This window comes from Penaeus japonicus, unplaced genomic scaffold (genome assembly GCF_977035675.1).
Source record: "Penaeus japonicus unplaced genomic scaffold, GWHDUDI00000001_assembly GWHDUDI00000039, whole genome shotgun sequence".
Lineage (NCBI taxonomy): Eukaryota > Metazoa > Arthropoda > Malacostraca > Decapoda > Penaeidae > Penaeus > Penaeus japonicus.
The window spans coordinates 19,881,426-19,896,425 of record NW_028234441.1 but is presented as its reverse complement, the minus strand read 5'-3'; the positions used below and the strand labels follow the sequence as shown (position 1 = coordinate 19,896,425).

At 38.4% G+C, this 15,000-nt stretch overlaps 3 protein-coding genes across 3 annotated transcripts in view; 1 reads left to right on the top strand and 2 right to left on the bottom strand.

The window, feature by feature from the left end:
• Nucleotides 1-3,191, bottom strand: part of RsfS312 (ribosomal silencing factor RsfS-like protein, 312) — a 3,901-nt gene extending 710 nt beyond the window's left edge. Inside the window, exons 1-5 of the mRNA XM_043011554.2 lie at nt 2,680-3,191; nt 1,498-1,641; nt 1,071-1,153; nt 391-565; nt 1-24 (exon numbers count right to left, since the gene is read on the bottom strand). The exon at nt 1-24 is cut by the window's left edge and continues 710 nt beyond it. Of these exons, the coding sequence (XP_042867488.2) occupies nt 1-24; nt 391-565; nt 1,071-1,153; nt 1,498-1,641; nt 2,680-3,139 (886 nt within the window). The 5' untranslated portion in view covers nt 3,140-3,191. The remainder of the gene's footprint in view (nt 25-390; nt 566-1,070; nt 1,154-1,497; nt 1,642-2,679) is intronic.
• Nucleotides 3,192-5,024: 1,833 nt separating this feature from the next.
• LOC122250205 (alpha- and gamma-adaptin-binding protein p34) lies at nt 5,025-8,495 on the top strand. Its single transcript, XM_043011555.2, has 6 exons — nt 5,025-5,208; nt 5,645-5,835; nt 6,129-6,255; nt 6,966-7,133; nt 7,331-7,489; nt 7,857-8,495. Exons 1-6 carry the CDS (start codon nt 5,142-5,144, stop codon nt 8,066-8,068), a joined length of 924 nt encoding a protein of 307 aa, XP_042867489.1. The 5' UTR covers nt 5,025-5,141; the 3' UTR covers nt 8,069-8,495.
• A 1,985-nt stretch (nt 8,496-10,480) lies between these two features.
• The window catches only part of Cog3 (conserved oligomeric Golgi complex subunit 3), an 11,106-nt gene continuing 6,586 nt past the window's right edge, over nt 10,481-15,000 (bottom strand). Inside the window, exons 6-10 of the mRNA XM_043011553.2 lie at nt 13,528-13,696; nt 13,118-13,264; nt 12,701-12,844; nt 12,309-12,515; nt 10,481-11,859 (exon numbers count right to left, since the gene is read on the bottom strand). Coding sequence (XP_042867487.1) covers nt 11,602-11,859; nt 12,309-12,515; nt 12,701-12,844; nt 13,118-13,264; nt 13,528-13,696 — 925 coding nt within the window. The 3' untranslated portion in view covers nt 10,481-11,601. The remainder of the gene's footprint in view (nt 11,860-12,308; nt 12,516-12,700; nt 12,845-13,117; nt 13,265-13,527; nt 13,697-15,000) is intronic.

The following is a 15,000-nucleotide window of genomic DNA, read 5'->3' as shown; positions in this document are numbered from 1 at the left end:
TCATGATGTGTAGCGCGATGTTGCCTGGAAGGAGAGGGTAGGTATGAACGTTCTTTGGGGAACTATTGACTTCAACCTTGTGTTAGAAATATCTATTGGATTAAATTGTTGTTAAGTTTCTACAAGCTTTGTTTCTTTTTGGCCTTGAGAACAATGCGCATGGATGTAGGAAATACTCCTTTCGTCCTGATTTTAAAAATAAAACCAATCCAATCTCCTACTTACTAAAGGCAACCTGCGACTCATCCTACTCGAAGTCCCCTCTTACCCAAAATAAAAGCAACCTTTTGCCTAAATCACAAAAGCCAACCTACATCCCTTGCCATCCCCAACCACGACATGACATGCACCTCTTACCCAAGTCGGTGGAACACAAGCCACGTCCCTTACCCATATCCAGCGCCACCCAATTCGTCGACTTCCCTTCGCAAATGATCGAGGGGTCTTTCTTGCCCTTCTTCTTCTTGTAGATGCGGCGGATCGTTTCAGCCAGGGCATTGATGTGACGCTGGGACAGGCTGGTGACGATGACCATGTAACTGATGTACTTCATTTCTGGGGGAACCTGAGAGTGATGATTTTGGTTAATGACCAAGCTAAGAGTAATGATTTTGGTTAATGACCGAGCTGAGAGTGATGATTTTGGTTAATGACCGAGCTGAGAGTGATGATTTTGGTTAATGACCGAGCTGAGAGTGATGATTTTGGTTAATGACCGAGCTAAGAGTAATGATTTTGGTTAATGACTTGGCTGATTGGAGTGACTTAATTTACTGGTAGTTTTGATTAGGCTGTCGGTTGTTTGGGTTAATCTAATCATCGCCATTAACTTGATTGTAATATTCAAGGGCTGTTTTGATTTGTTGATTGTTCTGATCAATTATATGGGTTGACTTATGAGTTATGAGTAAACTGTTAAAAATCCTAATACTCTAATAATAGTCATATTCAAAGAAGACCACCTACTTTTAATAAATACAATGAATATCAAAACAAGAATACTCACACCCACAATACAAAAAAAAAAACATTCAAACTTTGAGAGCGTGAAATGAGGACTGGTTTCTCACCTGAATCACAGCAATATCCCTGGCATTCTCCTCTCTTAAAAAATCCACTAATTCTTCAATGTCGAACACACCCGTTCTACCTCCTGCAAAGCAAAGCAAAGTTTAGAGTATAGTTATGAGCATACTGTATTTTTTCTAGTGATATATCATCTGTAAATCAATCAGTATGTAAATATTAGCATAGACAGATATGGAATGACTGATTGACTGATAAAATGATACAGTTAGAAACAGAAAGACTTGGTTATTTGTAGATATTTTCAACAAAAAGATGATGATGCTCATGTTAAAATTAGAATATGGTACATCTATTTCCCAGTATTAAAAAAAAAAAAAAAAAAAAAAAAAAAAAAAAAAAAAAAAAAAATTAAATAAATAAAAAATTAAAAAATCCTTTTCCTCCTCCTCTTCCTCTGCCGATACTTACTCTCCAGAACCAGTTCCTCCACTTCCATCTCCTCTTCCACTATTCCTTCCGCCAGCCGTCTCTGTTCCTCGTCATAGTCGTAAATTATCTGCGATTTATCCATACTGAACTTTTCGTACTTCTGTGTGGTGTATTTGGTCCAGGCTGAAAACAAAGTGGTAAGGGGAATGTCAAAAAATATTATCTGAGAAACTGTCTCATATGAGGTTATTGCTAAACTGAAAGTATATAGGGTGGCCAACCAGGTGCTCAGCTGGGTTAGAAATATGTTTCTTTGATAGAAAAATGCAGGCGTGATGAATCTAGAGGATAAATGTTTGGAGTGGGCTGACTTCACTAGTAATGGTTTAGAGCCTCTGCTGTTCAATCTAAATGTAAATGACATCCTAGAAATTTTAAAGATTGAGATCATAAAATCATTCACTTCAAATTTAAGCGACATGAGGAAAGAAGAGTTACTTAGAGATTTATGCATGAATTGTAGAGAAGTGGTTTGAGGATTGTTTGTTAAAATTTAATATCTCAAAGTGCAAGAAGATGCATACTAGATATAAAAGGGATGATTGTGACTAAAATAGGTCAGAATATAATGTCAGAAATGTATTCAAAGCAGAAAAGGATTTAGGAGACTGGATATTGTGGCATAAAAATTCTAGTATTCAATGCTCTAAAGATGTAGGAGGAGAGACAATGTCTGAAAGGCTTGAGTATAGTAGGTTTCTGGTATATAGGCTATGAGACTTATTGACACAATATATAAAGCATATTTTGGACATCTTGACCACAGTACACAAGTATGGAAACTATACATTGTCCCAAGATATCAGGCAGGGGCCATGAATATGAACTCAGACCTTATCTTATGAACAACACCTGAAAAAGTTAAAGTTGTTGTCCCTTGTATGGAGGAGGGAACAGGGCGACTTCCTTGAAACATTTAAAATAATTAAAAATTAGGAGGACAAGCTTTCTCCACACTAGTCCAGGTCTTGGAGCTGATAGCATGAAACAGATCAAGAAGAAAGTCTGTCCTGACAAGAGGAAGAACTACCTTCCTACGTGGGATCATAAATACATGGACTGAACTCCCTGAGGATGTTGTACTCCAAGATACGTTAATGGTTTAGATGATGTCCTTTACAGACACTGGAAAAGAATTGGAGATGAAAAGAAGTTACTCACAATTTGTGGCCCCTGAATCTGAACCCCTGGTTGTTGTATCAGCAGCGCGCTTGTCGGCGTCTGATGATTCAGGAGGATGATCTTTGCCGTTCTCATCTCTTCCCTCATCTTCCTCTTTCCCTTTATCATAGTTATCCTTAGATTTTCCCAATTCTTCCGCAAAGTCATTCTGAATGTTGCTGAGCCACTTCTTCACCTCTGGATCTTTAGAGAAGTCAATCTTGCCATTCTTATCATCGCCATCATGCCTAGAGCTCGTGCTAAATCCACATCGATACGCAGGCAGTGTTAGAAACTGCTGCTGTACAGGAAGCGAAAACCACGGCGCCTGTGAATGCCGTCTCTGAGCATCGTGTTGGGTGACGAAGGCAGAGTGTTTGCTATGATAGTCTCTCCTGGACAACACGGACGAAGACCTAGAGCAGAGATTACAACTGCGGGTAAAGAGGTAACGCTGCATGATTTTCAAATGATGCAGACAGGTGCCTTACAACTGGCTGGAAAGAAAAACGCTGCATGATTGTCAAGATGCATTAATGTTATCTGTGGAACAGAAAAGGTAGATGTTGTGAAGAAGAGAAAAAGAGAGAGAGAAGAAGAGAGAGAGAGAGAGAGAGAGAGAGAGAGAGAGAGAGAGAGAGAGAGAGAGAGAGAGAGAGAGAGAGTGAGTGAGTGAGAGAGTTAGAATGAGAGTGAAAATGAGAGTGAAAATGAGAGTAAAAGAGAGAGAGAGAGAGAGAGAGAGAGAGAGAGAGAGAGAGAGAGAGAGAGAGAGAGAGAGAGAGAGAGAGAGAGAGAGAGAGAGAGAGAGAGAGAGAGAGAGAGAGAGAGAGCGAGAGAGAGGAGAAGAGAGAGAGAGAGGAGAAGAGAAGAGAGGAGAGAGAGAGGAGAGAGAGGAGAGAGAGAGAGAGAGAGGAGAAAAGAGAGAGAGAGAGAGAGAGAGAGAGAGAGAGAGAGAAAGAGAGAGAGAGAGGAATACAAAGATACATATATATAGAGAGAGAGAGAGAGAGAGAGAGAGAGAGAGAGAGAGAGAGAGAGAGAGAGAGAGAGAGAGAGAGAGAGGAGAGAGAGAGAGGAAGGAGAGAGAGAGAGAGAGAGAGGGAGAGGGAGAGAGAGAGAGAGAGAGAGAGAGAGAGAGAGAGAGAGAGAGAGGAGAGAGAGAGAGGAGAGAGAGAGAGAGAGGAGAAAGAGAGGAGAGAGAGAGGAGAGAGAGAGGAGAGAGAGAGAGAGAGAGAGAGAGAGAGAGAGGAGAGAGAGAGAGAGAGAGAGAGAGAGAGAGAGAGAGAGAGAGAGAGAGAGAGAGAGAGAGAGAGAGAGAGGGAGAGAGAGAGGGAGAGAGAGAGAGATGGAGAGAGGGAGAATGAGAAAAAAAAGAGAAAGAAAGAGAGAAAAAAGAGAAAGAAAGAGAGAGAAAGAGAAAAGCAGAAGTCAGAAAGTTCAAACAAATCAAAACAACAACCACATTCAAAGAAGACAAGTGGAAAACGACAACAAAACACATACACAAGAAAGCATAAACCGGCAACTCTTACAAAAGGAACTACATACAGGTTATCATGTCATCGTTTTAACGTAAACACAACAAATACCACACGAACAAGCGGCCTTGAGATGAAAATTAAGATAATGAGATGATATCAACAATAGATAGGCCATAATCTATCATAATCGTAACTATAATAAATGCTACGACACAGATGATACATGAAAACTAGAGAAATGTCTTTATCACTACGAAATGAAGTCGTGTCAGCGTTAAATAAGGACTGGGACTTACTTCAAAATAACTTTAGAGAATCATAGTGTTGTCGGCGTTTAATCAGCTGTTCGGCTTTATATCCTTATCCTGTAGTAGTTAATTTGTTTATGTGATTTGAGGTTTTTACTTTATTTTGAGGACTTTCGAATGTTTTATGATAAGTATTATTATGTTCTTCTAAAATAAATATTAGTATAAAAGTCAAAAAAGGTAATTTTGCCATATAAAATCAATAATGTAAGCCGGTTTTATTTTCACGTTTCGGTATAAATATACACATTTGTTTCTTTTCATAATATAGCAGACAGCCAATAAAAACCCGACGTTTATATAACCCATTTAAGTCACAGTATATGATATCCTTAATCTGTGTGTATTGTTCGGTTTATGCAAAATATTAAGAAATTCTATTTCCTGAATTGTTATATTCATTTGTATTGTTGCACCATTAATATAAGTTATCTATCCAGAATTAATGGTATGATTGGATAAAGACGAAACCAAATTATCCAAATTCACCATTAATATACTATATACTCACTATTCTGCATAACTTTATAAATCTACAGACCAATTTGATTAGGCTCGTAGTCGCCGCTCGCCATTGTTTACAAACATTGAAGACGAAAGTTGACGTGTCTGGTGGGCGGTGTTCGCGTATAGTTGTTATTTACATCGTTACTCTCCATTCAGGAGGATTATGGAGTCTAAGCCGAGGGTTGTTGTGCTGTCCACACACGAGAAAGATGGGAGGGAGATCGTGAAAGGTAAATTGATTGTAGATTTGGATTGGTTGGATGGTTATATTTGCCTTTTGTTGTTATTATTGTAATTTTTTTCCATATTCTGTGTTGTTGTTGCTTTATTATATGTTTGTTTGACGGGGCTCCAGTGCTTTTTATATTAATTTATGATATCTCTATTGTCTCAAACTATATCTATATATCATATATAAATTTATATATTATCTTGCTTCAGATTAATTTTGTTAAGTATTCACAAATACAACACATTCTTCTCCAAAGCACAAAATGGTTCCTTGTGTCTCCCTTTAATGTTACTTAAATTTCAAATGAGCACTCTTGTTGAAGGATTAATTAACTAATTCATTCATTCATTATCATGCACTATACCCTATTACATGTATTGTTAGGTATTAAACATAGAATATCGTATTAATGAAAACAAATCTAAACCCTCCAGGCATACTTGATCTGGAGTGCCTGCCAAATCCGGAAGTGGAGACGGAGGGAGTCGAGTGCTGGCCTTGGGAGATGGAGAACAAGTACTACACGGCGTCGGTGCTGCTGACGACGGTGCCTCACCCGGAGAAGTGCTTGCAGTGGATTCTGGAGAGTGGGGAGGCCCTGATTGTGTACTGCGATGCAACACAGGTCTTGCGTTTTTTTTTGTTTTTTTTTCGATTGCTGGACAATAGTGATTGTGGGGATGTGTTAAATTGAAGTTTGTTGTAAGGTTACCAGTGTGTTTTAAGGTCATTAGACGGATATAAATTGCTATGTGATTTCCTTGGGAACAATTTGATTTTATTAGAAATACTTATAATTTGAGCAATGTTAACCTTTACACAATTTCGGTACCCAAGATATATGGAACAAAATATTTAGACAATTGAATTATCTCCAAAAAACATTAAAAGTTGGACGCCTTAATTATCTCCCAACAGAATGATGCTTTAGACAGCATAAACAGTCTGGTGGAGAATGTAGGAGAGTTCGAGCCAGAGGTGCAGATGCTGGTCTGTGATTCATGCTCGTCAGAGGATGGGAACGGTGGGCTTTCGAGGTTGAATGGTAAGATATCTTATTTTGCCTCTTCCCTTTCAACAGAGTAGTGGTTTTGTATTGCAATCTTCCCCATGATATACTATCAGTCTCTTTATTTTAGTACCATTTCTGTCTTTAAACTACCATTGCCCATATTATACTGTACGCACCTTTACTACAATTTCTCTTGTTATACTAAGAGTTCCCATGTGTTATCACCACTTATCTTGTTATAATACCATTTCCCTTGTTTTGCTTTATCCTTGACTATACTAGCACTGCCTTGTTAAACTACCACTTTGCTTGTTGAACTACCACTAACCTTTCTAATAGTTTCAGTTCCCTTGTTATGTGACTAGCTTCCCCTGTTATACTACCATTTTCCTTGTTATAGTACCATTTCCCTTATTATATTAGTTCCCTTGTTGATCAACCACTTCTGTTGTTGAACTACCACCTCCCTTGATATACTCCCAGTTCCCATGTTAAATAACTAGCTGCCTTTGTTTTATCACTACTTCCCTTGTTACACTACCTCTTCCTTTGTTATATGACTAGCTTTTTTGTTATATTACTATATTAACTCTTGTATATGAATTTACTACTGTATATAAAATGCCCCATTGTATGTAATGGTTATTAAATAACCCATTATATTATTCCAACTAACCCGCTGTAAAGCAGAAAGGAAAAGAAAGAATAAGACTGACACAAAAATTTTCCTGCTTATTCCGTAGCCCAGCAGTGGTGCATAAGTAATGGGTGGGAGCTCATAGAACTGAATCGTGCACAGGATACCAACAACGAGGACTCAGAGGATGAGGACGATTTCCCAGAGAGCCTCGGCTTCAAGCGTGTCCGTCAGGCTCTTCATGCACACACCTGGTCCAATTTGGTCATGAAAGGTAATACAATTTTGAGCTCAATGTGGTGTTGGATCTGGTGTCAATTGGCAAGGAATTTGCCGGGTCTTTTTCACGCTAGCTTTGTGTGTGTTGAAGTTGTATTTCTGAAGGTTGATGTTATATGTTTTAGAGAAAAAAAGAAAGTAAATACATTCTTATTGTTATCTGATGGGGTAATCTACTTTACACTATACCAGATAACAACCGAAGTAGCAGATTGAATGCGGTGTTGCAGTCCGTGGCCTCAAAGGATGACAAGAGTGGGAAAGAAGGACAAGATTCAGATGAGGTTCTCTATTCTCAACTCTCAGACTTGTCAGTGGAAGATAACGACACTGGAGCTTCTCCAGCAGCAGGTAATAACACCTTCATTTCCTCCACATTTTCCACCTTTTTGCCTTTCTCACTTTTGTATTTCTATCTTCTCCTCCTGCAGGAGCTATACTTTTCCTCTACCTTTACCACCTCTCCATCTCTACTTTTTCCTCCCTCAGGTAATGCCACTTCTTCACTTTATTCACTTCTCTAGCTTCACCACCTTTTCCATCTTCTCAGAGCAACTTGTGTTCTTATGTTTTCTTTGGTGTCTTACTCTCTTGATTTCTCTTATCTAGTTTCCTGAAATACTTCTTCATCTTTCTTATTATTATTATTAAAACTATTTTGTTTACATTGTATTTTACTTTTATGCAATTTATCATTTCATTTTCTGTTGTCCAACAGGCGAATACCTAGACTCCTTGATGGCGGAAGGCTGCCTTGAGAAGGAGGAGGGCGACTTTGAGAACCTCTTCTCCAGCTTCGAGCACCTCAAGCGTACTGCTTCGTCACTCCCACCCGATCAGCGAAGGGACTACGCGGAGAAGGTGGCTGTGGCATTTTGGAGGGCCATGGGGGGAGATGAAGATGAAATCGATGGCTTGGATTTGGAGTAACACTGTTGGAAGTGGGGGTGCTCTAGGGTGTTGAATTAGCTTGGATGAAGTGTTTGTATCTCTGTCACTCTCCTCTCTTGTAGCACAGTATATATATGATATTGTATAGTAACGTTTGTTGTTATATATTTTCCTTTTTTGTTACTGATGTTGTAGATATAGGAATTTATGTATATTATGTGTAACATATTCATAATTAGGCAAATGATATATATACATATACTAAGGTAAATGGTCTACATTGTTTTGAGTTTGAAGTGTTCAGGTATGTTAAATTACGGAAACATACCCATACTTGCAGCGATTTACGTACAGTGGTGTAAATGAGTCTGCTCTATAATTTTATGTTTTAATTATATATCTATCTTTCATTAATTCTGTATCATTCACAGATGATAAGAGAAATAAAAGTAAAGAATAACATAAATTTTTTTCATTATATTTGAGTATCTGTTTTATCATTTGCAAAAGAAATGGATTCCAGGACGACAGTACCTTGCTTTTCCACCGCATTTTTCACACACTCTTGTTGAATTGAGTAACACTGTATTACACACAAGACATATGCACACTTCCCTTAAGTTCTTGAAATGCCTGTCAAATATACTTACAGAAACTATCATCCACAAAATGCTGGCTGAATGAGAATTTATTATCATTTACAAAATACTTGCCATTTAGAAATTCAACATTCCAAAATATACCGAAGCAAATGAGAATCAACTTACTCATTTACTTGGGTAATTAGTGTAAGTTCTGGGATGAGACTCCCACTAGTGATTCATCCCGCGGGACCGGTCACCTTTTCCCTGTTGCGATTCAGCCCTCGACTGCCGTGGCCTCTGACCCATTCTTTAGAAATAGTTATTTTTAAAAAATATTATTTTAGTGTTTAGTATAAATCAAATTAATTCATATGATTCATAAGTATAGATTGAACTTTATGAATTTAATTGATCTCTTTAAAAAACAATTATGATAAAATAAGGATAATAATAATCTGCACAAATTATCTTGAGATTAAATTCCTTCCTTGATAAAAATATATTAATCCATTGTAGACAGGAATATATTTGCTTCCCCAGTCCCCAGCACGGGCATTAGTGCCACCTGTGCTTCAACCCAGATGGATTTTATTTCAGTGCAAGGAAACTTCATGCAATCTTTCGTGATTTCATCCATTCACTTTTTATAATACAAGAGTCATACTTGTGTTTGTCTTTTTTTGTGTTTTACTGTATTGTGATACATATATGTTAAATATATGTATCACTTTATCAATGTTGCTTTAGTCTAAAATTGTAGTATACGGTCCATATCAGCTCATTATGTTCTTTATATGTTGTGGGATAGAAGTACTGCAGTTTTATAGGTGGACAAAGAGCAATTTTATTTTTTTCCTATTCATCTATTTTCATAGACAAATATGGAAGAAATAACCACCCACAGTCGAGATCACATGAAGAGATAGGGAAGAGGAATTAAACCTGTGTTTAAGACTGCCAGTGCCACAGTAAAGGCAGCCAGACTGGCACAGGGACACATTATAGACACTGAACATGGTCTGGGTCATCTTCCTCTTCTCACTTTACTTACATATCCTACATTGGCGGTAATTAAGAGCAGGATGTTGGCATCTTGCTGTGTCATTACTCTCTGAAGATAGGGCTTGCTATCTAGAATGGGTGCCATTTGTTCCAGCTGGTGCTAGGAGAGAGTAGTGTTGTATGTTTGGGATTTTAGACTAAACCCATTTTGCTGAATATTATGGCAATTATAGTAATTACAAGTAGAGTGGTCATCATCAATCATTAACCCATTGCGTACGGGTGTCGTAATACATGTCGGCACCGATTAGGCCTAAAAGACGGGAGTCAATGTGTACATGACGTGACATCAGGATCTGCTCACAGTTGAAGCGCGCACACAGTAATGAAGTATTACGGCTGTACGGAAAACCCTTCACCAGTCCCTCTAATCCGCAATGAGTTAAATAGAGTTATTACTCATAGCACAATAAAGGAACACGGCAACCCCCTCTCCTCCAAGGTCAAAAATGCCATGACGACTATTGTCATGTATATCATGATGCCCGCCATCAGACCAAAATTCACGCATTGTGTATGTCACGACACCTGTTTGCAATGGGTCAATAACATTGGAAATGATAATATGGAAAAATATAGTAGAAATAATAATAATAATGACAATAAGCATTAACAATACTGATAATGGTGATAATAAAAATCATCAAAATAATGATAATATTAATCAAAGTAATGATACTAATAATCAAGATAGCAATGATGATAATGAAGGAAATGATAATGATGATAATACCAACAAAAGGTAACCACAATGTTCACGAAACACCATCTTGGACTTTTCATAAAAGGATATAAAACACAGAAGTCATTAAGAAATAAATATATATTCTGAAGTCAATCAACAAACAACAGCATGAATAAAAATTAATGACACAGTCTAAAGTATTTTTGTGTTTGTGTGTGTGTACAAATGCAAAGTGTTTATTTAATATTTCTTCTCTATGCTACTTCCATTTCCTTACATTCCATTTCTTCTATTTTTTTTTTCATATTCCTTATCAATTTCTTTATTCGTTCAAATTCTGAAAAGTGTCACATGACAAAGATTTCTGCGTCTCCTCTATTACTGCTTTTTTTAATTTCCTGGGGGAAGTAGAAAGAAAGAAAAAGACAAAGAAAAAGTACCCTTTAATAAATATAGACAAATTGACGTTAGAATTGCCGATATTCTGGAACTCTTGAAAAATCTGCGTAAAGAGGGAAGCTAAAGTAAATGTTTGCGTGAAATGGAGAGTGTGGATAGCCTTCTTGGACCTTTAGAAACAATAGGATGACTTCTTTATTATTGCATTGCTGGAGAGGCACAATATGGATATAATATATATTTCAAAGTAATTTTTGGTAATTTAGGTGTCATTTTTTATATATATATTTTTTAAATAATTGTAAAATGGAACCGTTTCTCCTTACTGGATGTATATAGTAATCTGTAATCATTACGGGAATATGTACACTAAAAACAAATTAGGAAACAATAAATAAATACCTAATTTTCAAAAAGCTAAATAGAACACACTCACAAATGCCATTCTGAATTCAATTCCACCTTAACCTATGGAAATAAGTATGGAACTCTTTCTAATAAATAGAAGCAAGACTTTGGCCATTTTAAACATATAATCACTGCATGTACAACAACATATGTGACGACAAATGAATCTTATACATGGTTCAGCATTGTGGAAAATTACCTATATAACTCGGTAAAAAAAGAAAAAAAGAGGATAATGAAGAATAAAGGAAAAAAAACAAACAACAAAGTGAAGAAAAAACCTGAAAGCTCGTTCTCACTTGCATAGATATCGCGAAAAACAGCCTAAGACATATAAACACCTCTCCTATCTCTCAACGCCATCAACTTCTATTATTTACAAAATGCGTCCCTGTAGGGGGGAGGAGGAGGAAGAGGAGGGAGGGGGGCATCCACTAGCTCTTGAAGAGGGACGAGAGCAGCGCTGACACTTCCTCTTGGGACGGGCATGCGATGATGATGCGGTCGTCCTCGCTGTAGTTTTCTGTGACGATGTTCTGCACTTTGGTGAAAGTGTTGAGGACGTTCGCTCGGATGGGCTTGAAGAGGATGAACTCTGTGTCGCGGTTGGCCAGGTAGAGCTGCATGCTGCGCTGGATGCCAGGCAGGTGTGTGCGGATATTCTTTTGGCAGCTGCTCACCACGTCCGCGACCTGGTGACGGATGCGAAGGTTTATTTTTGTTGATTTTATAAGATTACCGAGACATAAGTTTACACCCCAAAGGAATGAAATAGCACACTTTTTTCTTACCCTGTAATTGTACAATGCACGTACTGACGATTCAAAATAAAGAAAACAATGTCCTATAATTACCCGTTACATATCATTTTCAAAAGACAAGGGTAGTTATTATGAATAGTGGAGTTAAAAAAAAAAGGGGTCAAAGTTGCATATCATTTTCAAAAGACAAGGGTAGTTATTATGAATAGTGGAGTTAAAAAAAAAAAGGGGTCAAAGTTGCATATCATTTTCAAAAGACAAGGGTAGTTATTATGAATAGTGGAGATTAAAAAAAAAGGGGTCAATCTCTACACTCATGTCAGTTTTACATGTCAATGCAAGTCATCCTGCAAACCCCAAGCCCCCCAAGAGCAACTGACCTTCTCAGCGGACGCGAACGGCTGGTTCTTGAGGGAAATGGGCTTGACACTCTCCTCCTTGTTCATCTGGAGGATGACCTCGGCCTTGGTCAGGAAGATGGAGAGTGGCCCTGCCAGGGACTCGGTGCAGGTCAGGATCAGCAGCTCGCACAACTTCTTCAATCTGTTGTCCAGATCTCTCTTGGAGTCGAGTCTCTGCTCGGTGACCTGCGATCGCATGGAGAAAGAATGAAGGAGGGAAGAAAAACATCACCTTCTATGTATTGTTGATAGTACACCTGGAGTATATCTACCAGTAATCTTAATAATAACAGTAACAAAAAGAAAGAAAGAAAGAGAAAGAAAGAAAAAAAAAAAAAAGGGAAAAAAAAAAAAAAAATCTGTTGCTTTACCTGAAGACTACCCTTAACGATAAATTCCAGCAGTGCGTTATTAGAAGAGAGGGAGAAGAGTCTGTCTCTTTTTTGAACAAGGGTGAACGCAGCATTTCGCACTTTGCTCCAGTCTAGGCTTGTTTCGTGCAGGCAGGCATCGACCTGTTATGTTGCATGGGAGAGAAGGGAGGCAATATCTAAGTATAAGGAACACTATTCATGGTAGTCAGTGTACTTGCTTTATGAAAGACTAAAGAATATAATAATGAAAAAAAGAAAGATTGAAAACATCACCTCTGTTACCTCTCACGTATTTCTATTCCGAACAGTCAATACCCTATGCTTACATAATAGTTATAATGATAATAACAATGATACTACTTCTACTATTTCTACTATTACTACTAATCATGAAAATAAAAAAATCCTCATTACCTGGAAAGGAGCCATCTGTTCCCTAAGGATGAGAAGATGCTTAATTTCGAACAGCTGACCGTCCAGGGGGGAAGAGGTCTTGCTGATGATTGCCGAGGCCGAGCTGAGACTCTGCATGCACGCTGTGAGAGCTTCTAGGGACACACCCTGGTGGCATAAGAAAGTGGTATGATTTGTGGTTGAATTTTGTGTTGAAGAGCAAATAGACAGATTACAGTATGAGAACTGTAAATCAGATAAAAGAAAAGAAAGAAAGAAAGAATGAAAGAAAAAAAAAAGAGGAAGGAATAACAGCAAGGGAAAAAAACAAAAAAACAAGCAAACAAGTAATCACATAAACAATGGGAAAAAATAAGAATATGTATATAAAAATCACTCTTCCATTACAAGCATCCCCCTAAAAAACTCACCTGGAAAATACTTCTATCCACACACCGGTAGAGCTTGAAAAGGCACATGAGCGTTCTCCGCACGGTTGGGTACCACATGCCATGGAGGTCAGCTGGAGAAGTGCCCACGCGGGAGAACCTCTCTTCTGCTGCCCCGGTGATGTTCGCTACCTCTTCGCTCGTGGCTGATCTATGGGGTGCAAGGGAGAGGGCGTTAAAAGTAGGGAACGGAGAGGGGGGGTCAGTGTAGTGGAGGCTCTTAGTAATGATTTATAGATTATGATATATACCTCCTATCTACTTTCTTTATCATAATTATCATAATCATGATTTAGTTAGGGATTATTTCATCTTTTCCACTTCAGCTCCTCTTTGAATAAAATGATTTGTGGATCTGATCTTTTCTTTCTTCTCTTAGTTCTGTATTTGCTGAAATGATTTGCGAAAGCATATTTTACCCCAACACATATCAAACCATTGTGGACAGGGAATATATTTGCTTGCCCAGTCTCCAAGATGGGTTTTATTTCAGAGCAAGTTAGCTTCACACAACATACTTTTTGACTTTTCCCACTCTCATTCAGTCACTCACTGTAAAACTAGAGCCATTTTTGTGTTTTAACCCGTTAATGCCGGATGACGTGATATCACGTCGAGTGGTGGCAGGACCAGCCACTGGGGTTGAGATGTTTTGACATGGTTATTCTCCTGGCTGGTGCGCTGGGTGATCGGGTACGTAGCATTTGGCCGCTGCAAGTGTGGGTGAATAGCTCGAGGCGGTAGGTTTATGTGTTTGAAATATCCTGCCGTTTTGACCATTTGGAGCCAAAACAGCCCCATTGGCAATGGATTAATTTTTGTGTGTTTTAATGTGTTTAGAGATATATGTGCCACATGACAGGCTCTATCAATGCTGCAGCGGACTAAAATTGTAGTATATGATCCATATCACCTCATTATTTTCAGGGCATGGTTTGAGTCACCTTCCTCTTCTTGTTCTACCTGCATATCTTTCATCAGAGGTACTTTAGAGCAAGAGGTCGGCAACTTGCTGTGTACCATCGCTTTATAAAGATGATGCTTGATAGAGACTGTAGATGGGTGCCATTCAAGGCTAGAAGAAAGTGGTGCCATCTAGGTTTTGGATGTTAGGTTTGCTTAATATTACAATGATTAAAGTAATTATGACTGCAATTGCCATCATCACTCACTCCTTACTCACAGCACAATAAATTAACACAGTGATCCAAAATCCCCAAATATCATCATGTTCATCATGACACCCATAATTAACCCAATGCCACCGGCCGCCGGCCACAGACGGCGATTATATAATATGATAGCGCGGGTGCCGTCATACGCCGTCGATGATATAATTGATTTAGGCCTAAGCGTTCGAGAGCCCCGGCATTGACGCCATAAAAGGCGAAACGGCCCGGCGGGAATGGGTTAAAGCCAAAGCTCCTGCGTCATGTATGTCATGACACCTGTCCA